The sequence below is a fragment of the Trachemys scripta genome, chromosome 3 (genome assembly GCF_013100865.1).
Source record: "Trachemys scripta elegans isolate TJP31775 chromosome 3, CAS_Tse_1.0, whole genome shotgun sequence".
NCBI classification, from domain to species: Eukaryota; Metazoa; Chordata; order Testudines; family Emydidae; genus Trachemys; species Trachemys scripta.
The window spans coordinates 32956478-32981827 of NC_048300.1; the positions used below are offsets into that span (position 1 = coordinate 32956478).

Genomic DNA, 25350 nt, shown 5'->3' on the forward strand with positions numbered 1-25350 from the left:
ATTAGACTGGGCAATATCTAGATTAAGCAGTTTTTCTCACCCCACTGCAGTCCTTAAATATACAGGTTTGTCCCTTAACCTGGGCCAGTCTCTTCTATTGGAGTCTTAATTGTTCTTCTCCGTGTGTCTTTGTCGCTTGCAGCATAGGTGGGGGCAGGAGAAAGGTCCAGCATGTGGCCCCTGTGTTCTGTTTTATACCCTTAGTCCATCTGCTTGGAGAACACAAGTCCAGGCATGTCTGGTGGGCAGTGCTGAGTCCCGAGGCAAAGTTGAGCAATTCCCCTGGGGTGGCCTTATGCAGGTGAGTCATTGCATTGTAGCTCCCTTGCTGGACAATGGCTGGTGATGTCTGTTCAGCAGCACCCACCCAGGTATTGGTTACCTCCCTTGTCGTTGTCTCTGTAGACCTAGTATCTGGGTGCCTCCCAAACCCACTGCGTATTTTAGTGAAAACCATACAACACAATTCTTATAATTTCATATGCATTGATGATGCACATATTTAGATAGAACAAGGTCTTTCAGCAGATCATAACCTTTCCCCTGATACCTCACATGGCCTGCTTTATATGCAATATCACAATTATATACAGATGAGGAATATGGGGGTTACAAAACACTCCCCCAAGGTATAGTAAGTCTCATTCAGGTCATCTGAAAATCTGTCTGGGTCACTGGGAGCTGAGCACTTGTGTAATGGAGTGTACAAACCCCACACCGGGCCCAAAAGGTTTAAAGGATAATACTAGACCCAGGTAGCCCCACCCTTCCAGACCTGCAGTGCATGATCCAACTGGAGAGGAAGCTTAAAAGGGAGCAACCCAGCTCAGAAGTGGGAGGCTGGAGAGGAAGACAGACCTACCCTGATGAAGACAGCACCTACCAAGGGTGCTGAAGAAGCCCCTGCTGTGAGGAACAGGACTGCAGGCTGAGCCTGTTGGGGCTGAAGGTTTAGTTATGTTACATTGGACTTGGAGCCATGGGCAGAGACGGATGGCAGGAAGTGTCCCGGGAGGATAACTCGTGCTGAACACTGAGTGACTCTCATAGGGCCCTAGGTCAGAGCCCGGTGGAGTGGGAAGGCCTGGGTTCCCCTATCAACTGCCCTTGCTGCAGGAGGGACATAAGCCTCATTCCCCCCCATTCCCCTTCTGGTAAGAAAAGGGCAAGGACACTGAAAACCCAAGGGGAAGCAAAGGCCATACACAGGTGTGGAACTGTACTGAAAGGCCTTCCTGCTGGGAGGCGAGGCTGGATACTGGGCACACTACCTCCCAGACCCCACCTGGCCCTCTGAGAACTCTATCACAACCTGAAATAGTGATTGTGAGTGATTGAAAATTTGGTCTTAAGCCACTATTTCAATTACAAGGCATTCTTCAGCTTCACTTTACTGTTGTGAAACTACAGCTGCACCTAACTATTCTAATCGGGATAGTAATACTTATTACCTCCAGTGGTGGAGCTCATATGGGAATGGGGTGGGGGGGAACTACCCCCTGACCCCAGCTGGTCTTTACAAGTACGTTTGTGCCTTTTCAAGCATATTATACAATTGATAAAAGGTGGTGTACAGCATAAATTTTCCCACAGAGCTGGAGACAGACCCCACTCTGCACTTAACTTTGTCCCATAGGGCTGGGCTGGCTTCTCACTCTGGGGGCTGCAACATGGCATTCACATCTGGTCTGGCCGCCCGTCTGTCATGACAGAGGGGTGGCCATGCTAAACCTGAATGGCTATGATGCCAGGTTGTAACACCTGGAATGGGAAGCAGGGTCCAGCCCTGCAGGGGCAGGAACCAGTGCTGCTGAGTGAGTGCAGGGTGGCCTTCCTCTACCACCCACCACTAATGACCCAAACACCAGGTGCAAAACCTGACTCCACACTGCTTACTTCCTTCGTAAAGAAAGATCTTTGAGATCCACAGATGACAAGTGTGCTACATAAGAGTTATTCATTATTTATTATTATAATCTACACTAATTGGTAGGGATGGGAGATGACTCTCAGTGTAGACATGAGATGTGTGGATTTGAACATGCATGGAGCAGTGGCACCATTGAGAGTATCTAGACCTGGTCTAGGGTGTTACTGGCTGCCAGCAGAGATGTGAGGAGGTTACCTGGTGCTCTTGCATTAGCCATTAGGACCAAGGCATTCTGTACTCCCCTGCCCTGTACTCAGCACAGTAGCAGAACCCCACACTCCATTTTCAGTGTAGATTTGCCATTTACACTACGCACAGCTCAGTGAAGTTCTGCTATAATATAAATGTGATGCACCTCCTTTATGTGAGGGGGAAATGAGAAGGATTCTCTTCTGTTCCAACTTCCTTGCTCCTACCCTAGTAAAGATACAAACTTTCCTCTGAAGTGTTTGTATTTGCAAACAACAACTGAGGGAAGTTCCTGTTTTAATCAGAAGGTTTCCCATCAAAATACAACTCACAGATTGAAAGAATGTCACAACTATGCTAATTCATGTCTTGCCTTGTCAATAGGAGATGGCCCGGAGAAGAATTCTCTTGCCTCCTTCCATTTGCTTGAGTTTTGTTTACCCCACTGCCCCCATACAAATGCCCTGCACACAGTTTACTACCTCTGCTACATGAGGGTTGGACCAGGGTTCCCTGACAGTTCATAATCCCAGGTTAGCCTGGTAGGGTAGCTGAAGAGTGAGTATGTCTCTTTGCAAAGAAGAAAAATTAAAGGACCCACAGATAAATGGGTGCCAATTTGCCCAAAGTTCCAGATTGTTTGGAACCAGAATTCTGGTTCAGGCCCAACTGTGCTTTAAATAGTGAAACACTTCTTCATTGTCCAAAGTTTGTAACATGAAAAAAGAAAGCGGCAGGGGAAGGAGAAGCACCTTTGGGACATTATGACTTAGGCCTGGTCTATACAAGAAAGTATATAGTTATACTGGTATAACCACCTCCCATTTGGACACTATTATTCCAACAGAAAAATGATCTTTTTTGTTTTGTAGTTTAGCAACCTAATGATTTCAGCTAAATTTAAAAAAACGGGGGTAGGGATGTCTTATAACAAGGTAAGTGTCTACACAGAGGTTATACCACTATAACTATATTCATATTTTGGCTTATACAAAAAAAACCCTTCCAATATAGATAAGGCCTTACTGGATAGAGGTCACAGACTGACAGATGTTATAGAAGGTTAAAGTGCATTTTATCTTGTTTAAATATTTGCCACTGGGCAGGCACCAATTACATGTTTTCAAACAAGAATGCCGGGCCTCTTGGCTATTTACATACAGCTGTACCACAAGTTTGCCTGTTCATAAGCGTTTGTGGGCGTGTGTTTCCTTGTATTTGTCAACATCTGCTTTTGCTGTGCAATCTTTTCTGTGAAAACCTCAGAGCAGTTTTACTTCCTCTGTTAAAATGAAAAGATATGGAAAACAAAGCACTCTTGCCCTCCCCCTGGGCTAAGCACACTGTCACACCCAGACTCTACTGCCCCAATGCCAGAAAGCTTCAAGTTCAGAACCCAAATTTTGATCCAACATGTTGCACTGCTTCTAGACCACTAGGCCAGCTATGTTTTGTATTTTAAGGGTCCAATGCTACAAGTGCTGTGCACCTTCAAATAGTACAGATTTTAATGGGAATTGAGGTCACTCAGCACCTCACAGGCTCAGGGTCTAAGATGGCAAATACTTAGGTCCATCTTTCCTATTCTAGCACAGAGACATTCTGCCATTTTGGAGAAGTTGCGCAGCTGCAAAGCTAACTGGTAGTTCCACTGATCACAGACTGGAGACTAATGAAAACGTAAAACACAGGTGCCGGTAAAATCAGAATGTAAAAGACAGCTACTAATCATAAAGGACTTGGCATTGTTATTGGTTATTTTCCAAAATCATCAGTCAATCCTTTTAAAATACAGTTTCCTTAACTGTCCTTAGAAAGGATCAAGATTGTGGACAGAAAACACTTCACTACCGGCCAGAGCGTCGGGCAGCGATCAATCCCGGCGACTCCTGTACTCCTGCTCGGTGAGAGGCACAGGCAGAGTCGACGGGGGAGCGGCAGCAGTCAACTCACCGTAGTGAAGACACCGCCGCAGTAAGTAGATCTAAGTACATCGACTTCAGCTACGTTATTCATGTAGCTAAAGTTGCGTAACTTAGATCAATCCCCCCATAGTGTAGACCAGGCCTAAGTTTCTAAGCTTAGAGAAAGAGCTGTGGCTAATCCTTGAAAGCCCCAGAATATGCCTCATTAGCCTACAGGATAGACTGCGCATCCTGTCAGCACCAATCAACAGTGTCAGCTCTGGTTAAGAGCCAGATAGCAGACTGTTATTGGAAAGATCCTGCTTGGGACCTCTGTTTATAAATTTGGGGGGAAGGTTTGAAGGTTTTGTTTGGAATTGAACCATTCTTGAGACAAACATTAAAGACTTAATTGAAATGCATTTTCTTAGTATTCAGCCTTGTCAGATCTCAGCAGTTTAGTATCTCCTTAAAATCCAGAGAAGTCTCTTGCAATGAAGCAAAGCCTGCCAGAAATGTACCAGCAGACCAGGAATTTTCATTCTGCTTATGAACAGAAATTATTTCAGTTAATACACAATTCTACCAGGGATTTTTTAGTTGTCTGATTTGAAGATATTTAGCTGTTATATACTAAATTAAAATTATATGTTATTACCAGAAGAATTAATATTTAGCAGTTCATACAAACACAAGAAAATATTTATTGAAAATGCAAATATGAAATAAGGATACTAAGTTAAAAAGTGAAGAAGCAATCTCCATTCTTTGCATAGATCAGTGGTTTTCAACATTTTTTATTTGCGGACCCCTAAAAAATTTCAAATGGCAGTGTGGACTCCTTTGGAAATCTTAGACATAATTCTAAGTTCTAAGAAAATCACTGTTCTATGGTAACGACAACCTTTTGCGGACCCCTTAGACATAGTTTGCAGACCACAGGTTGAAAACTGCTGGCATAGATCATTCACTAGTTATAGAGAGCCATAGAGCCACACCTTTGGCCAGTCTGTGCCTGCTAGGTCTAGACAGAGATGCTCTCTTTTTCTGTATATTTAGAAGAGCAGGCTTAACACCAAAGGCACTTTGTCTGATTCAAAGCCTATTGAAGTCAATAGGAAGATTCCCATTGACTTCAGCAGGGCTTGAATCAGGTCCTAAAAGTTCCTGTTATACTGGAAAGACTGGGGTCCTCCCTCTTTAACCCCCCAGTCCAGCAAAAGCACATTCTTAACTTTAAGCACATGAGCAGTCCTGCTGTCCGTATACTTAAGTGTAAGCATATGCTTAAGGGTTTTGGTGGACTGGGCCCAAAGTGAATAGAAGCAAAAAATATCCCAGCACTCATCGTGAGAAAAAAATTAGCCGCCTGAAGTAGTAATAATTTGGGTGAATTCTTCTGCCCTCTGGGACCTTATGCAAGACACCTTACCTCACCTACCAGGAGAGACATACCTCACCATAGAGAGCTATACTTTTACACATCCACTTTCTCTCATTCATACTCTCCTTCACGCTCTTCATTTCTTCTTTCCTTCTTATTACTCTCATGTTAACAACACATCAAAAATACCCAGGGACAACTGTGCAGTAGGTAAATCCCTTATCAATTGTGGAGTTTGTGAAATGAACAGATTTTAAGGAGGGCTATGATAAAGAGGGATGCGCCTTGAAGCACAATGACAGGGGGAGGGGTTAAAAGGATGAAAGAAGCTCCAAAAATGAGACTAGAAGGAATAAAAGAAATAGTTAGGAGATATGACTGGGTGGAATTTAAGGATTAAGGGATCTAATAAGAGGAGTGGACAGCAGAGATGTGTGAAGACAGTCTTGCCAAGCCCTGAAGATGAGAACAAGAAGCTTGCATTTGATGTAGGAAAGAACCAGGAAAAAGGAGGAGGGAGAGGAAGAGCCAGATAAGGGATTCTATGGGGGAGACATGGGGAGAAAAGCAAAAAGGAAGATGATCTCAGCTGCAGTAGTCTAAATGAAATGATGGGCTAGGAGCTGAGATGCAGACATTTTAGCTTCTGATTTCCTTATGAACTGGTCACTATACATATTTGCTATTCAGGCTGTATGACTGGCCACGTATATCAGCTGGCATTGTTTCCTTTCCCTAACTAGATGACCTAAGTTTTATAAATAGGAGGCACACCGTTCATTTTTCCTGCTTGCAAGTTATCCAGGACCATTTGTAAATATTTATTCAGACAAGTATTAATGGCATTTTGGCTTTCTACAGAGATTCCTGCAAATACAAACGTGGTCACCCGAAGGCTGCTTTGAGAATAAAGGGACTTGCAAACTCCAGCAAAGCTAATCGGCTGGTTATATTCACAAGAACATTCACAAATCCTTTTTTGCACTGTTCAGCCATTGCCACTCCTGCTGTGACTGCCACCCACCCCCCTCTCCCCAATTCTTAGAGAGCCTGAAAACCTGCAAACCTTTCATTCACATCAACATTCACTAGGCCTCAGCTCTCAAACACAAATGTTTCCTAATGTGCCTGCATTCCAGGTGGAGAACTCACTCACTACAGATTTTACAGATATGCCAGCTATCACTCTGGGCTTGTCTAAACAAACTCTTAGTTTGTGACAAGCGGAAGCGTGAGACTATCCCACACTAGCGTGTTGTGCACTAAGTGTCCATGTGGACCCTGTGGCGGTGCACTAGCAATTCCCTAGAGTGCTCTGACCTACCCCACTTTGAAAGGGGAGCAGATCAAAGCACCCTAAGGAACTTTTAGTGTGTGGAAGCATGGTTCACATGGACACTTAGTGCACAGCAAGCTAGTGCAGGATACATCCACACCCTAGTCTGCCATGAACTAAGTGTTCACGCTGACAAGCCCTCGGTTAGAAGGATCCAAGAGAGACAACAGTTATAGCAGGATTAGGTGGCAGATGGGGTTGGGGATAAATCATGAACCAACCATTTCCACTAAGCTGTCAAGGATCATGGGACCAAGAGTGTAGCGCTTCAGTACAACTGAAAACTAATCTAATGGAGACATAATTAATTTCAAATGGGGCCCAATACTAGGGTCACAAACCCTGGGGTGGACCATTTGGTTCAACCATCTGGTTGCAGGCTATAGCTGGTGCCAGCAAGCCTGGAGATATAGAATCTGACCACAGCTCCTCAAGGGGCAGGAACTGGGCATTCTTTTGTGTTTGGAAAATGCATAGCCCATTATGGGCATTACCAAAAGCAAACTAATAATAGTGAATCCTAGCTCTAAGAACATGCTACGGGTGATGAGAGGTTAAACATTTCAGGTGTGGAACCTCAATGTGACACCTGGTAAAGAAAAAAAAAAATCCTTGGGCATCAGCTTACAGGCAACAGCCTGAATGTAATTTAATTTCTTTCCTCCTCCTCCTCTTTTTATTTTTAGTTCTCTCAGAAGCAAGTGGAATCTAAGCCTGAAATCTGTTCTGACACAGCCTCAAAGCTTCCCAGAAATGAGAGACAGACACAGATACACAGAGCCTCTTCTGCGTGCTCCATGTTGAATAGGGAAAGAAGAGAGCAACAGCAGCAGAATAGGACTACAGACTGCAGGGTGGAGCCCAAGAAGCTGAAAAATGACATGAAGTTAAAAACAAAAAGATACCCAAAGCTACATTAAAGCACTGCTAATTCTCACACTGCATTATTTCATTATTTGTCAGAGGGAGTTTGGATGACTGGCTAACTCCTCCTCTAGGCCACAGGGAAGCATACACAGCTCTCAGAAAAATGTGTTACCAAGCTGTGAACTGCCACTGATGATATAATAATCTGGGTTATTCCCCCGCACCCCCCGCATCCTCTTTGATGGAAGGTGAACAGTTGTTAGTAGCATAAACCTGAGAGCTGTTTTCCCTGAAATAGAGTGCCTGTTCCAGCAAACCAGGTTATTTGACCAGAGCTTTTGGTGTGTACTTGAGCCAAGCCCATGGGCACACTGACAAGGGTGAGGGAACAGCAGATGCTGTCTCCTGGCATACAGCCACCCATCTGGTTTTTAACTGGCTCAACTTATTTATCAAAAGGTTGAAGCCCCACCACACTGAATCTGCATTCATAAACAGGCACTGCTGCTCCCACAGGTACTGGGGACAGGCAGGCAAACTGATGGCCTAGAGCAGTAGGATGAGGACAGCTTTACAGATGAAAACAAGGATAGTGGCAGGTACAGTCGCATTAGACTAGGGCAACAGACTAGAGAAGCATCTAATAGGATGGGAAAAGTTGGGACATTTCAAACGATCTCACCGTTGCTTTGGTCTTTAATTTTAATTGTAACAAGAATAGGACTGAGGTTTTTTATGATTATTAAATTTCTGTATTGGATTTTAGGCAGGGATACAATTATTCAATCAATTCAAAGAAGAGGGGATGTTGCAGCCCAAAGAGAGAAAAAAGAAATAAAAAGCAAACAGTGGACAAAGAGAAGAAAAGAAAAAGTGAATGAGAGGAGGCCTATGTGGTGTTCAGTGACTAACAGACAAAGTGGAAGTAGAATACAGGGGTTTGCAGCATACAGAATGGCTCACTGATTACACATGACAAGAAACTAAGCCCATATGTTTTAAACTTGGTTGAATCTGTTAAGTATTTTGTGCCACCCTTTCCAATGCTGCCAAATTACATGGCGCCCAAGTCCAGCCCTCTGCATGGGGCTCTTGAGATCTTACCTTTCTGCAGTATTAGCTGTTCAGTCACCAGGGAGGCACATAGAAGCTAGCATTCTTGGTAGTCCCTGGCATTGAGAGACCTTGGGCTTGTCTACATTACCTGCTGGATCAATGGGCAGCGATCGATCCAGTGGGGGTTGATTTATTGCGTCTAGTCTAGACATGATAAATTGACTGCTGAGCGCTCTCCTGTCGACTCCGGCGGAGTCCACGGGAGAGAGTCAGCCGTCGACTTACCGCAGTGAAGATATCGCAGTAAGTAGCTCTAAGTACGACGACTTCAGCTACGTTATTCACGTGGCTGAAGTTGCATAACTTAGATTGATTCCCCCTTCCCCCCACAGTGTAGACCAGGCCTTTGAAATTGCTCCAGTATGAACAGCTGTGGCATGAGTGGGAACCATCATTTAGAGCAGTGGTTCTCAACCTTTCTAGACTACCGTACCTCTTTCAGGAGACTGATTTGTTTTTCGTACCCCCAAGTTTCGCCTCACTTAAAACTACTTGCTTACAAAATCAGACATAAAAATACACAAGTGTTGTAGCACACTATTACAGAAACATTGCTTCCTTTCTCATTTTGACCACATAATTCTAAAATAAATCAATTGGAATATAAATACTGTACTTACATATCAGTGTATAGTATACAGAGCAGAATAAACAAGTTATTGTCTGTATGAAATTTTAGTTTGTACTGACTTCACTAGTGCTTTTTATGTAGCCTATTGTAAAACTAGGCAACTATCTAGATGAGCTGATGTACCACCTGGAAGATCTCTGTGTACCCAAGGTTGTGAACCACTGGTTTAGAGGGTAGGGAAAATTCTGGAACAATTCTTTACCCACAGAGTATTACCACGGCACCTGAAAAGTGTCTGACCCAAAACTTACCAGTGCCAATAGGCATCAGTGTCCTTTAGCTATTTACACATACTGGTCAGAGACCAATAAAGACAGAAGAGTGTTTTCTACTGAGACTCATCTCCCGACTTCCAGTCTAGTGCCCTAGTCACTAGCCCATGCTACCTGTCACTATTAAAGCTAGTCCCAGACTAGACTCCATTTGGCTCCATGATTTTTTAAAGCTCTACAATGACCTCCCTAGAATTCATAAAGAAGCAGACGGCATAGGAAGGTCTCCCCGTTGAAGCCAATCCTTTAAGGGAGGTTAATAACATGGGAGAGTCTGGAGCTGCAAGATGTTCAGAATTTGGTGCATGTTTGTAGTCACTAGCTCATCCATATGTATTTGTATAATTGGACCTTGAACATAATTAGGGACACGGAACTACTTCAATTCAAATTTGAAATTATTATTATTGACAACACCAACTTGTGCTGTGATCCCATAAGATTTCACAAACTCTGCAAAATTGGGTAAAGTCAGCACTCGGCTGGGAGAATTATAAGGAATGGTGGGTGCATCAGGAAGCAGCTCTAGTAGTTTAGTAGGTGGCTCTCTTTTCTTTGAATTCATACAGGACAAATGACTGAACATTGAGGGAGTGGCCTAGTGGTGCAGACTGTGTCAGCTTTCCAATGAAAATAACAAATGATTTGATCATCTGCAATTGTTTAAAATCTCACAGCACTTTCTGTAAGATAGTTTAAAGATGACTGGCTAGACATCACTAGGATCTGCATTACTCATTCCAGGCTGAACATAGCCCACGAGCTAGAACACAGTTTGTCCCTAGCCATGTTAGCTGGCCAAATTGTTGCCATGTTTTAAAAGATTTATAAACTGGTTCAGCAAACTGTGCTTGGGACCCAGGGTGGATAAGACCTCAAATCGCCTTTGGGCCAATGAAACACTTTAAATATATTGTACCACATATGGATGTGGAATAAACTGAAAGTTATAGCTTGTCCCAGAAAGATTTTAAATCTCAGGGGCACTGTTAATCATGGGTCCCATTGTGTCTCTGAATAGGCAAGAGTGATCTGTACAGGTGTACGAGTTTTAGCACTTTTCTGCTCCCTTGAGGCAGTTCTTTTAGGCCCTTAGACTAATGAAATATTGATTTGCTGTTCACCCCACACTTTTCTATTTGTAAAAACCTATAATTCTAATATAGGCTGAACAAGACATTACTTACTGCTCAGTGTGGGTCCAATCTTAGGAGTAACTGGGCTCTCTGGGGAACAGATCAGAACAGAACTGGGCTCTTTGGGGAACAGATCATCTGCCGGTGTAAATCAGCACAGCCCCAGTGAAATCAATGGAGCTATGCCAAGTAACATCAGCTGAGGATCTGGCTCTTAATGTCAACAGGAGCTGAGGGTATTCAGCTCTTTTCTGGCTCTGTATGTATTGATTTGCCTGGTGTAGTATTAAAGTATATGTTTATTTCAATTTACTTTGCACTGGAGATCTCTTTATAGATGCATAATGGGCATTTTGGACACACTAAATCACATTGGCGCATTCAACATTTTTATTTATTTTTGTTTTTTAAAAGTGTTCTGGGATACTGTGTACAAAGCTGGTACTATAAATTAAATGATTGCTTGATTAACCAGCAAAGAAACAGTTCTGTAGTCCCCATGACACACTACAATTATCCAGATGCATAAATGGTGTTGAAATGATTTCAGTTGCTAACGGTACAAAATAAGATTAAAGTACTGCTTGCATCTGGACAGTAAACTATCAGGGTGTAGTAATGCACCAAAAGCATACAGTAGAGAGACAAAGACAGCACGAGTTTGCTTTTTCATTTGTATAAATGATGTTCTTATTTCACCCTTTTTCTGGCTAAATAGCAATCAAATATTTATATTTATTTCATAATTTAACAAATAATACACTAGTCACATTTCCAGCAAGTTAGGAATTAATCAGATCTTACATTTCCTGAAAACCAACGTGTATTAATGTTTACAACAAAAAAGTTAATATTTTTCCATTAGATTATTCAATTAAATATTGATCCTGTTCTCTATTTAAGCGCCATTGATCACTGCTTTTCTAACTTGTTCAGCTTCAGTTTAGAATGATTTGATTCTAATTTTATTACCATGTAATTTAAATGCACATAATTACTGTAATTATGACATTTAGGGAAACAGCTCTCCCAAGGCAGAAGATCTTTTTAAGTTTACTGGCAAACCTACTTTTGCTGACAGAAGAATAGGTTACTACCTACTAGTGGATGGGGACTATGTAAGATTGACTTTTTTTAAATCAATTTCTGTAGTTTTAAAGGGACTCCACCCATTTTTGCCCAGTTTTACATCCCTGCAATCCCATTGACTTCAGTGTCAAGGCAGAATTTAGCCCATTTACTGAAAGGAGAACAACAGTGATTAGTCATATATATATGAATTTTCAATTACCTGACCGTATTTCAGTGCTGTTATCTCCATCTAGTTCCCCATTCTGCCACCATCCATATAATCAGCAGTGCCTTCTTCAGACAGAATACTTACATAGTACAGCACTATTCAGTGTGAGAAATGGTGGCAGAATTGGGCCCTCATGGAATAGTGCTTGCAATTCAGTGAGAGCGGACATTTCCATACTTCATTGGACTGGATCCCATTTAAGGAAGTAAGGGCCTGATCCAAATAGAAAGACTCCCATTGACTCCAGTGGGTTTTAGATAAGCTTTAAATTAGAACACAGAAAATACATCTTGCCATTGGAACAACTGGGTAAACGACTGTTAAACACACATCCCCTCTCTTTCTCAATTTGTGTTTATCTAGGACTCGCTTGTCACTTTGCAATCTGCCATGAGTAAAGAACTGTGCACAGCTGGACTGCTCCAGGAGCAGACCAGGCAAGGAGTTATGACTCACTCACATTTATCTCCCAGACTCTCCTCTGGCTACACCAGCAACATATTACTTTTCATATGTTAGCTGTGCAACGCCTGTGCAGGGAATTATGGGGTACCTTATGCTGCCTTATTCTCTTCCCCCGCATAAGGGAAGATGGCCCTTATTTTTTAATCACTAGATCTTGCCTTATAACAGCTTTGAGTGTCCCTCTAATTCCTCATACACTCCAAAGATTAGGTAGAACAAATTCTAGTATTAAAGGAAATCAGCAGCTGTGTACCCATTCACTGGAATGGCAAGATGCGTTTCCCAAATCCTAACCTACACCATCAGAATGACAAGATGGCAGCTCATACTTTTCTTTATTAGAGTTATGACACCTTTTAACTTTTTTTAACTGATTAATTCTTCTTTGTATTCAGATGGTTCCAGACTGAGCCTGAATCTATGCCCAGCTGAAGGAGGGCACTCTGGGGTGACAACAGTAGGCCAGGTGGGCTGGGGCATCTGCACAGAGGGGAGTGAGGGAGGTGGCTGGGGAATATTAAAAAAAAAAAAAAAAAACAAGGAAGTGTACTGTTTCTCTGTTTATACTATGAGCTCTTCAAGGCAGGCACCGTGTCTTTCTATGTGTTTTTATGGTTTCTAGCACAAGGATCTTAATTGTGGCCTCTATGTGCTCTTGTAATACACATCGTCATAATCATCATCATCATCATCATCCTGATGTTTCATTCAGTGCTGAAATCTAATCAAGTGCTGAAGATTATGCAGTCTGGGCAAAAACACAAATTAATGGGGTTCAAATAGTCTTCTAATTTTGCACTTGTAATCTGTAAACTGCAGGTACATTAACTGTGGGAGCAAAAGAGAGGCAACGAATAAGCACCTGATCGCAGGCAAAAAAATCAGGTGGCTAGGCCTCTAAATGTTATAATTGGAACCCGTAGTTGCATGTGCATAGTTTGAACCAACAATGGACTGTGAGCACACAATGAAATGGTTGCCATTAGATATTTGATCCTTAATATTTAAAGGGAGGAAAAAAGGAAAGAAGCTAAGCTAGCAGGAAAGCAGTAGTACAATATAGAGTAGACACAAGAATTCTGTTCCATTTCTTTTCCCACAATGTAGTAGCCTAGTCCTTTCATCTCAACAAATATCAAGGGCCCATTTTATTCCAGTGGTAGAGGTCTTGGTTACAGCTTCAGTGCCTACAGAAAACATGAGATCATCACAATGATTTTACTTTCAGAACTGAACCTCAAAAGGTTCATTCATTCTAGTTATACCTGCAGGCTAGTTATAGCAGGAGACTGCATGTAATGTGGAAGGAAAATGCAGCCTTCCCTAGTGCAAAGTTTGTGTTTAGCAGGAGCCACAGGATTGTCCATAAGTCAATAAGTATCCATCTGTTAGATGATGGTCATCTGTTTGTGACATTTATAATAGGCAGGAACCCTTTATTAGTATTCTGGCTTTCACTGGATTTATCATTATTGTATAAGATGGTTTTTGTCTAGGCTTGAGTCCTGCAAGAAGAATCGCTAGGCTGGCTCTCTGAGCTCACATAGAGCCCCGCTGACTTCACGGTCTGTGTGAACGCCTGCCTTAGTGACTTTCCTCACAGGACCAGTTTAAAAAACTAGGCAGAAGACATTTCCTAATCATGAGCACCTCAGGATACTCGAGTTCTAAGTGGTGAATACAATTTTTAATCTTGAAAACCATCTGATGAGAAAGGGTAAGCAGAATGTTCAACATAACCTGCTGCCTGTTTGCACTTTGCTTTTTAAAAATCTCTCTTAAGTATCAGACATTCAATTTCTGAATTAAAAAAAAAAGAAGAAGAAAAAATGTGTGCATGAATTTTAGTGCTCTGGAAAGGGGTCAGACTGATCACCATGGAAAGAGACATCCTATCTACTGAACAGGCACAGCCTGGGTAGTAGCAGCAGCTTCCCCATATGGTATCCCCCAGGGGCCTCAATCTTGACCCGGAGGGGCCATCTCTTCAGCGAGATGATATTTCTTGTCTTTTGTCAACTCACGTCAGACCTTTAACATTATAGCACAGCTTTTTTTGGCATGTGGTTGCTTTTGAAAAACATATATTGCCAGATTCTCAGCTGGTGTAAGTTTATGTAGCTCCACTGACTTCAACTGAATTATGCTGATTTACACAGCTAAGGATCTGGCTCCTAGTGTGAAAAAAAAGCCTCAGATTTTCCACTCAACCGAAGCAGATTTTTATGATGTTTTCTTTTGTGCCTTTCGCCTCTTTTGTTTTATTTAAAATTTCCATCTGTAATCCCTTATTGGCTGCAGGAAGACAGCGGTGGAAAAGCAAGCTCTCATTCAATTAATTAAACCAAGCAGCAAAAGACTGACAGATGTTTCTGCTTTTTAGGATAATCAGAATTTCACGGGCGCTGTCTCCCACCCCCACTCTGTTTCTGGAGCATGTATTAATGCAACTGAAATACAAAAGCCTGACACAGTGACTCAAGAACAAAGGACTGAGCTGTCCAGCAGAGCTGTATGACTAATAGATGAGGGGCCAGGTTCACTCTACCCCCACCACAGCCGTTAGAATGTGAAGGTTAATGATTTGGATTCTATACTGGAAATTAACCTGAACAAGTAGCCCTAGGCTACCAAGGGAAATAATTCCTGATCATCTTGTATTTTTTCTTTGCTCTACTATGCCAGTGAATCTCATTTCAAAATTTCACTGCTGATATATATTTCACAGGGTTTGGTATTTTTTTACTGCACTATGGCACTGGTACTGCGGCACCCAATACATTATGTAAGAAGAATTGCATCAGCTCACTTACCCAGTGCAGTGGCCCAATGCAGACCTTAGCAGCCAGAAGAGGAACCATGGGATCTGCAGGACGCAACTTAGCACACTCTCTGAGCACTGACACAGCATATGCCGACTGGAGGGCGTGGGAAAAACAGTAGTCTGATTAGACAATGCACACAACAGTTACACTAGTCAGCAAAGATTCATACATCAGCAACAAGTGAGTTGCTTTGCCCTCCTCCCCCAGCAAGAAACATATTGTTTTCAAAATGCCAAACAGCCAGACCTGGCAGCAAAAGGTGCAAGAGAACAATTTTCCCAATAAGTCAAAACACAGGGTTATACTAATTCTATTCTTCATCTCCTCCTGGAGTCCTGCAGTAATTCACAGTGACTACAGAGACACCTTCTAGTGACCCTGAAAGGAACTTGGGGAGCCTCCCCTTCAGCCAATTAAATCAAGACAAACTGAATCTTGCAGAGGTTTGGGCATCTAAATCAGTCTCTATCTGGTGGATTTTGTTTTTGGTCCCTCAAGTTCTGTAGCAAACAGTAATACCACCAGCGGCCCACAGACCACAGAGTTGACTTGACAAATGCAGTACAATGCACTATTCAGCAGGTGCCCAGAGAGAGCAGGCTGGATATGGTCACTATGCCTGGTAGAAGAATCTGAACTTTAATGCAGGTGGTATGAATAGCGTATGTTAGCTCTCACTGTCTCTCTGGGATTAAGTTACAATTAATGAATAACATTTAATAAATTTAGCACTTGCATGGCACTTTTCATCTTTAAAGCACTTTACAAACATTAACTAATCTTCAGAACATGCCATGAGGTAGGTACATACTGTAACACACCCATGGCCACCTAGGAATCTCTCAGAAATATGGGGACAAATCCCAAAATCTCCTGCTTCAAAAGCACATGTCCTTAGCACTCAGTCTAAAATAGAGTCTCTATTAGCAGTCTGGGGGTTATGACACGCAGTTGTGCAGTTCTCATTCCAACAACCTAAAGGTAGTAGTACAACAGTAGTAATGTAATACTATCAATAGCCTCATTTTACAGATGAAGAAAGAGAAAGAAGTTAAGTGAATTGTCTAAGGCCAGGAAAGTCAGGTCAGAGCTGGAATTAGAACTAATACATTCCAGATTCCCAGTCCTAGGGCAGTACCCAAAATGGCTGGTGTGTTCACAAGAGTTAACAACTCTAGACATTGTTTTACTTTTGTTTGTGGTTTTGAGGCAAGAATCTTTGGATTTCAAAAGGCACCCTCTTCCTCTCTCACATGGCTCTAGTCATGGTGTTTGATACAGGGGCTCTCTTTACCCTCCTGGGTTGAGTTACAAGTTTTGACATGGTTCAAGAAAGGATCATGACCTGACATATCCCAATCCCCTCCTTCTGCTTGTATTCCAGCCACAGCTCTATTACAAGGCAATACACACCTTACCCTAGTGAGCATCAACAGAGGGATACACCCAACTCCTAGTACCTCAACATGTGAGAGTTTATTCTCAAGACTGGGTTTGCAAAGGGCTGCATTGTCCACCTTTATTTACAAGGATTACAAATTAATTAAACATGGGTGGGAGAATCTCAACTCTGGGCAAGCAGAGATCAGATGCAGAGGAAACGGATCCAGTCTGCTTTTAACTGCATTTGTATAATCAAGAAAGTGAAGTTCTATGTTTGCTGGCAACTGCCTTTTGGGTCAGAAATAAGATGGGTGGTGAGATGTCTAAGCTATGAGTTCTCAAGCTGGGAGTCACACACAAGTCCAGGGAGGTCATGAACATCCTCCCTTTTTTTAATGGTCAGACGGTTAGAGATCCCATGGGGAAAAGCTGAACCCACCGGTTTAATGGGAATTTTCACCTATCAAAAATATACATACAATACTTTAGCGGATCAGCTCCATACTTTTCAACTTTGGGTTGTATTAATTGTAACCACCTTGGCATGTAGAGTTTTTTTGTAATGTGGAACAAATAGGTGCATCTCTCAGCACATCTTTTTTTGTGCTCAAGTCCAACATCTGCAGGAAATCCACTTGCCTAGAAAGTTTTCCCCATCCCAATATGTTAGATGCAAACTCTTCCCTGTCCAAATATATAAAAGGATCTCGGTCTACTTTTGACAAGGAAACTACTCTCACAGCCTCTGTGAAGTCACGTGCAGTGATGGTGAAGAAGTCTGGTAATAGATTGTTTTAAATTCAATATTTTTGAAGGGGCCCATGCTCATCGTTTTGTGGAGCTTCAAAGGTACAGAAAGAAGCAAGGCAATACACTAGGACAAGGATGTGGGGGGCCAGGGGAAATCAGACAGTTTTCTTACTCTGATTAAACTTGTCATGGTTCTGAATCCAACAAAAGACTCATAATTTAAATGAAAACTCTTCTCCAACTGTTAAACCCAACACCAACATGGCAAAAAATCCTATTTTCTAATTATGTAATGAAGGTACACCACCTCTTCAACTGTTCTCTGATGATGGACTTCACATGAACAACCTTAAGAGTGATTTTCAGTTATATTTCCTTGATTATTTTCCCAAGAGAGTCTAAAGAGAAGAATTCTTCTATCAGTTACAATGGATTCCTTCAGTTCCATGCAACTAAACTGATTGTGCTGCCTAAAAGTCTTTGTTCTTTGGCTCACTTTCATCTTTTTACACCTCAGTCTGTTCCTGACCTCTCCTCTTCCATCCCCAGCAAAACAATGAAACAAATATTTGAAAGAGAGAAATAAATTCACTAAACGTTTAGAGGATAATGAAACCATGAGATGGATAATGAAACCATCAGCAGGGGTTTCTAAAGAGCAAATATTGCCAAGCAAACTTTTTTTGGCCTGTTGGATAGAATTATACCACTAACAGACTAAGGTAATGCAACAGATGTAACATTTTGATTTCAACACAGCATTTGCTCTTCTCTCACCCAGGTACCAGGAAGCTCTTTTTTGCTATTTTTTATATTCCAGCTATGGTGGGAAAGGTTTCTCAAAAAGGTGGGGTTTGTAGCATGCTCTAAAAGTGCTCATACTTTGGTTTAGACTAAATCCCTCTGGTAGTTGGTTCCACAGCTGTCCCCCTCAATTGAAAATGCTTTATCACCTTGGGGCTTGTAAGCTGCCTTGCCCCAGAGGAGCACAACTGTCTTGGTGGGTCATGCATCAAAATGCAGTCACTAATATGGCTGGGTTCTGACCTGTTGATAATGGCTTTGAAATTCAGAACCAAGCACTTGAATTGGCAATGGAAGCAGACTGAGAGCCACTGATGGGTGCAGAGTACAGCTTATGGAAATCTATCCTACTGCAGGGGTGAGCTGTCACATTTTCCACAAACGAGAGCCTCTGCATTGCTTTCACCTTCAACCTGGCCCAGATACAGTGAGTTACAGTAATCCAGCTTGGAGGTGAAAAGTGCATGGGTCTCTGTGGCTGGATCCTTTTCCGGGAGGGCTGGGAAGTCTCCCAGCCAGCTGGAAGTAAGTGATGATATTGTTCACTACTGAAAATAATAATGCCCAGCTCTTATATAGCACTTTTCACCAGTAGATCTCAAAGCACTTTACAAAGGGAGGTAAGTATCATTATCCCTATTTTACAGAGAGGGAAACTAAAGCACAGAACAGAAACATGATACTACATGTCCATCCAGGGTTAGTGATAAGTCAAGCAAGATGCTGAGACTTCACACTACTTTCATTAAAGGGAGGGCAGTTCAGTGGTCCAGCTAGCTCTTCAAGTCCAGGGAGTGTTTCCCTGGTACAATTCTGGTCTTGTCCACCCTGGATGGAGACCAACCCTGAAATGGCAGGGAAATGGACTAGTTCAGTCATTCTCAAGCTTTTCCATAGCAGGACCTCACTTTCCATGGGACCCCCAACCCATCTAGCTGGGATTCAGCTGGACCCATTTCCATTTAGCAACACACGAAGGGCATGGTGGTTGCGACTCCTGATGCCCATTCATGACACTCCTTGGGGGTCCTGAACCAGAGGAGATGAATCCCCAGATTACTTGAACTCATCAGGTCTTCCCATCTAATTTGTACGATTCTGTGAATCCCAAGTGTGCACATCACTACATTCGCTTTTGGCTCTTAACCTATGACTTTAATTTTTCCCCTCTTCTCTTGCCTCTGCATCTAGCTAGTTAAGAAATTACAGGCTGTGACGCTGTATGGAATATGTGGGACACTTTGTGATATCATTGATACCAGTACTATAAAATTGCAAGGAATCTGACCAGATATGCTATGTGACATATCTGCAAAAATGTTATAATTTGTCTATTATGATAATCTTGTTTATATGTTTGTATCACCTTTGTATTGTAAATTATAAGTATGTACAGTACATCTGTATTTCCAAACTTGTGCTCTGTTTCTGGATGACACCCCCAGACAGATTGGCATCAGCAGTAGGCCTGCTTGATAGCCCATCAAGCATCAGCAAGACAGGAGGGGGAATGCTTATGAACAGAATTCTGAGGCCTTTCAATGCCATGTGCTGTAAAGCTTGTGTTTGGGGCACAGGAAGTACAAGCCACATGGCAAAAGAAGATAAAAGTCAGTTGCATCATCTCCATTTTGTCTTCAAACCTGCTTCCTACCTCTGTAGTAACTTTTCTACAAACTGAAGCTCTAAATAAAGGACTGAATGACCCATCCAAGCTGTGATTGTGTTCCAGAGGTACTTTCAAGCCAGCAAACTCACCAATACTGCTAAGACCCTGATATATGGACTTTGAAGTCTTTGTACTTTTGTGATTGCTTTACCATTTAACAACTCTCTTGTTCTTTCTTTTTTCTTTATAATAAATCTTTAGTTTTAGCTACTAAAGGATTGGCTGGCAGCATGGTATTTTGGGTAAGATCTAACCTAATATTGACCTGGCAATGTGGCTGGCGCTTTGAGTGCAGAAGAACATTTTGTATAGCGAGCAGAGTTTTAAAATAACTTCGCACTATACTGGACTTAGATGCTGACTGGGAGCCAGAGAAGGGGCTGTGTGATTCCCTTTTTTTTTTTGCTTGTTGAAAACCAGTGTGGGGATCAGAAGCAGAGTTTATGACTGGTTGGGGAGCTTAACTTCAGTGTTACTCCCAAGACTGGTGGGTATCTGCTCTCCTTTTTGCAGCCTGGCCTGACCTTGGCATTTCCAGTGAGGGCTGCCCAAGGCACACCAGGCCACACAGGCAATCAGCTTCAACATTCATTATTAAAATAATTGCCAATCCCCTCCACACCCTTTCTGTGATTACAGTTTTTAACATAAATATGCTCTCACTAATGATGACCAAATATCTTCATATACACTGCCACCAGGAAAATAGCTATGTCTGAATTTAGGAATGGTTTCTTGGAATATATATCCCCCTACTCGCCCCTCCCAAACACATACACATATACTTTGTTTCATTTTCAGGAATCTTTGGAAATTTCCATTTGCTGTACTGTCTTCAACAGACAAACCTCTCTTGTCCTGTGCCCCTTTACCTCAATCAAAAGAAACCAAACTATTGACTGTCCCCTAGCTGGCTGACCTTTGTAACAGGATCTTTAACCAATGAATGTTCAATATTTTAACTTTCATTCCCCAGTGATGCTATTTAAGGAGCCATCTGAGGCCTTTGCTGCTCCCAAGGCTCCTGACTGCAACGCAAAGACAAACGTGCTTTTTTTATGCTGGTTACCTAGCAACCAGCTTAAGCTTTTGCAAGGAAACCAGCAGAAGGAGCAACCTAAATCACAAAATTCATCTGCTCTTGCTGCAGAATTATGTATCAGATATATTTATATCTTTCTTTCTAATCTTCTAGAAGGCTTTATGTCGGCATTATAGGCATGTCTTTCAGTCAAATGTAAGGCTCTTGATAAAGATGTTTGCTTTTGTTGCATCGTTTTTAAATAAGAATAAAGTATTCCTATTTCTGGTTGGAACATGGATGGAAAAAGCTTAAAATGTAAACACATCATATTAACTACTCATTATTTGGCTGTGGATCTTACATATCAATAAACACATATATTCCTCATTGGATCACAGTGAGCAGCTCCTCTCTGCAAAACTGACTTCAAGGGAAGCAACTGAAATCAAAACTACATGCTGACAGCGCAGCGCTGAGCAGCCCCACACTACAAGCAAACATTAACCAATGCTTAGCCAGCAGTGGACACAGAACCCATGGCTCTGGAAACAGTGAGCTTCCCTTCCCCAAGCAGACTGCTGAGTGCCTGAGATGCTGACAAGAATGTAACTATTATTATTTGTATAGCACCAACACACCCCGAAGCATTATGTTGCTAATAACATTTTCAGGTGTCAGGTGTCCTCTTCCTCCCTTCGTTACGCATGTACAAAGGCAGGAAGGTTAAGAGCAGACATTGGCAGTCCCTGTGGTGTAAAAGTTCTTTACTGCCTGTTTTTCTGAAGTGCCATGACTGTGGTTTAAGCCACTCTCGCTATTCTGCATAGCTTACACAGTAATGTCCCTAGCACCTGCCAAGACAGGGGGAGCAGGAATGATGTAATTGCTCCCAAACTCATGCAATCGCTGCCCTTGCTGCAAGTGCTACAACAGCTGTCCACTCTAGATGTTTAGTAGCATACTGGGTGCTCCATGAACTTGGAGGCAAGCGCTGTGGGTGCCCTATGGGATCTAATGTTGGTAGGTCAAACAAGCCTCCGAAGGTAACTCCTCCACCACTGTCCTTTCAACTACCATGGGGCCTTCCCCATCCTCACAACCTATCTCCCTTCCTCCAGTGCAAGAGTGAGAAGAGCAGTAAATTCACGCTTCAGCAGATACATCACACTGCCCTCTACTGGCCTAAGAGTGCTCAGCCCATTCACCACATTCTCCCCCGCCTTGAATAAATTTCAAAACCAATAAAGGAGATTTGGTTTCTCTCGACGTTTTTCAACATAATCATTTATTTTTTACATTTTTTAAAATTAAATAATGCTCCCATGCACTGTATAAAGAGAATGTCTTGAATGGCCATCTGCCTGACACAGGAGGCCATCACTACGTTAAAGTAAGTTTAATTAACTATCCAGGAACCCGGTGCTTTTTGTAAGGGTGGTTTTTATTACTGTTTAAAGCTAAAGAAATAAATAATTCCGTAGCTGTCCCTAAATAGCTACAGTTCTGATTCATATAGGGAAACCTACCCATTGGCATGAAGGCCAAAACCATGCGTCCTGAGAGAAGCACAGTGAGAAGACGGTGCACATTAATGTCTAATACTGCCCAAAGCAGGTGAGTGTGTTAAGGAGGCACCTTTAGCATTTCATCTTTACAGAGAACAGGTCGCCACAATTTTGGGGCATAAGGGATTCGTTTAAGGAATGGTCCGTCCCTATGATGTATTGAGAATCCTCCACTGACAAGGAATTCAGGACCCAGAGCATCTTGTAGGACTGGAGCCTAGAAAGGCAGGAATATGAGAGGGGAACATGTGACAGACAGCTGGTCTGCAGCCAGTGCAATGCTTGCAGTTGCTAGGGCACCAATTCACATCCCTTGTGCTTGTAATAAATCACTCAGGCACCCAAGTTTGACAACTTTGGCCTAACAGAAGTGCCCTGGTTTGCAGATGTGTCATATACATGAGTAACTTGCACTAACTCCAGTGGACGATGCTTGGCTGGGGAGGGGTCAACAGAGAAGTGAACTACCCCAAACTGCCAAACCGGGTCTACGCAAACCTCCTTGAAACCCCCACCAAAACCGGCCCTTCTTCCTTCTCTCTGCTCCCCTGATAGAGGTCCCAGTTTTGCACTTTGTAAATCTTGTCATGCTAAGTTAACCATGTTCAGCCTAATAACCCACACTGTGCCCTGGCAGCGCAGAAAATCGGTAAAGCTGGCTTATCGGGTTTTCTGAAGGTTCCCTCAGGCAACATAGGGCTGATGTAGTGGCTACCACACCACTTCCCACTCTCAGACACCACTCATCCCCAGTGTAAAGGGCATGACTGGCGAGCCACCACATCCGGCCAATCTTTGGCTGCCATATCAGCATATTGTGGGATGTTAACATCAGGTGCATCTTAGAGCAGCTCCAAGTTGTGCCTTAGGACTAACCTGGCACCCAGCATCTTCAAGACTGGGGAGGGGGTTCCATAAAATTGATTCAAAGACACCTTCATCCCTGTCCAGAACTTCATTAGGTGCAAAAAGGTCTTTCCCAATGACCTAGCATTATAGCAACAGATGCACTCAGAATGCCCAGACAGATAGATAGAAAGATGTAACTTAAAACTTTGAATACACAGGCTTGGAAGTTTCACACTGTATTTTTCTCAATCAAATGAAAGGCAATTCTTTTGTTTGGAAAACACACCTCATTGCACACACTTGGACTACGATGGGTAAAAATTCCTTTCTAGAAATCACACATCTGTGTTCAGAGAAGCACAGCAAAGTGAAATCACTGTTATTCTATTATTTCTATTGTTTCAATTCAGCTGTACAATAAAAAGGTTATGTTTCTTTGCATAATCTCATTCACCATTTAAAGAAAAAAAATGGTTACCTATCTTTCGTAACTGTTGTTCTTCGAGACGTGTTGCTCATGTCCATTCCATGCTAGGTGCGTGTACGCCCATGTGCATGGCTGCTGGAGATTTTTCCCTTTGTGATATCCATAGGGCCGGCTTTGGCGCCCTCTGGAGTGCTGCACTTATGCGCCAGTATATGAGGCGCTGCCAGCCCTGCAGCCTCTCAGTTCCTTCTTGCGGTCAACTCTGACAGCAGGGAAAGAGGGCGGGTCATGAAATGGACATGAGCAATACCTCTCGAAGAATAACAGTTACGAAAGGTAGGTAACCCTTTTTGCTTGTTTGAGTGCTTACTCATGTCAATTCCATGCCAGGTGACTCACAAGCAATATCCCTGGAGGTGGGCTTGGAGTTCACAGTTGTACAACTTGCAACACTGCTCTGCTGAAGTTGGCATCGTCCCGGGCCTGCTGGGTGATGGCATAATGGAACATGAAGGTATGGACTGAAGACCAGGTAGTGGCTCTGCAGATACTCTGAATCGGCACCTGTGCCAAGAAGGTGGCTGACAAGGCTTGCACTCTGGTAGAATGGGGAGTTACAATCGCCGGCGATGACACCTCTGCGTATTCATAACAGAACTTGATGCAGGCGGTTATCCACAAGGAGATCCTTTCATCCTGTCCGCCACCGCAATGAAGAGCTGTGTTGACCCGTGGAAGGATCTGGTTCTCTCTATTTGTGAGGCTTGGGGAAGAACACCGGAAGAAATATGTCCTGATTATTGTGAAATTGAGACACCACCTTCAGTAAGAAGGCTGGGTGGGGCCGCAGCTGGACCTTGTCCACCCGTATAGGGTGGTTCCAATGTGAGCACTCTAATCTCAGAGATCCTTCGGGACGAAGTAATTGCTACAAGGCCAAGGAGACCTTCAACGAGAGAAGCAGCAGAGAACACAAAGCTAATGGCTCGAAGGGAGGCCCCGTGAGTCTTGACAGTACCAGGTCTAGGTCTCAAGGTGGGATAGAGTCACGAACTTGAGGATAAAGTTGCTCCAGACCCTTCAGAAACCTGATTGTCATGTCAAGGGAGAAGACTGATCTACCCTGGACCATAGGGTGGAAGGCCGAGATGGCCGCCAAGTGAACTTTGATTGATGAGAGTGCCAGACGTTGGTACTTGAGACACAACAGATAGTCTAAGAGGGATTGTAGTGAGGTCTGGTCAGGAGGAAGATTCCATTCCGAAGCTCAACACATAAAACATTTCCATTTTGCTAGGTAGGTCACCTTGGTGGAGGCCTTTCTGCTACCCATCAGGATTTGCTGGACTTGTGCCAAGCATGCTTGTTCCTCCACATAGCAGACAAGCCGTCAGGTGCAGGGATGCTAGGTTCGGGTGCAGCAGACGGCCGTGGATCTGGGACAGTAAGTCCGGCTGGAGCAGGAGTTCTAAAGCTGTCACTATCAAGAGCTTCAACAGCATGCTGAACCAGTGCTGGTGCCAT

The 25350-nt window shown here is 42.9% G+C and overlaps 1 protein-coding gene across 2 annotated transcripts in view; it reads right to left on the bottom strand.

The window, feature by feature from the left end:
- TTC7A (tetratricopeptide repeat domain 7A) overlaps positions 1-25350 on the bottom strand; it is a 283111-nt gene that overhangs the window by 172930 nt on the left and 84831 nt on the right. For both annotated transcript variants that reach the window (XM_034764410.1, XM_034764411.1), the window contains exon 11: positions 15344-15448. In XM_034764410.1, the coding sequence (XP_034620301.1) occupies positions 15344-15448 (105 nt within the window). The remainder of the gene's footprint in view (positions 1-15343; positions 15449-25350) is intronic.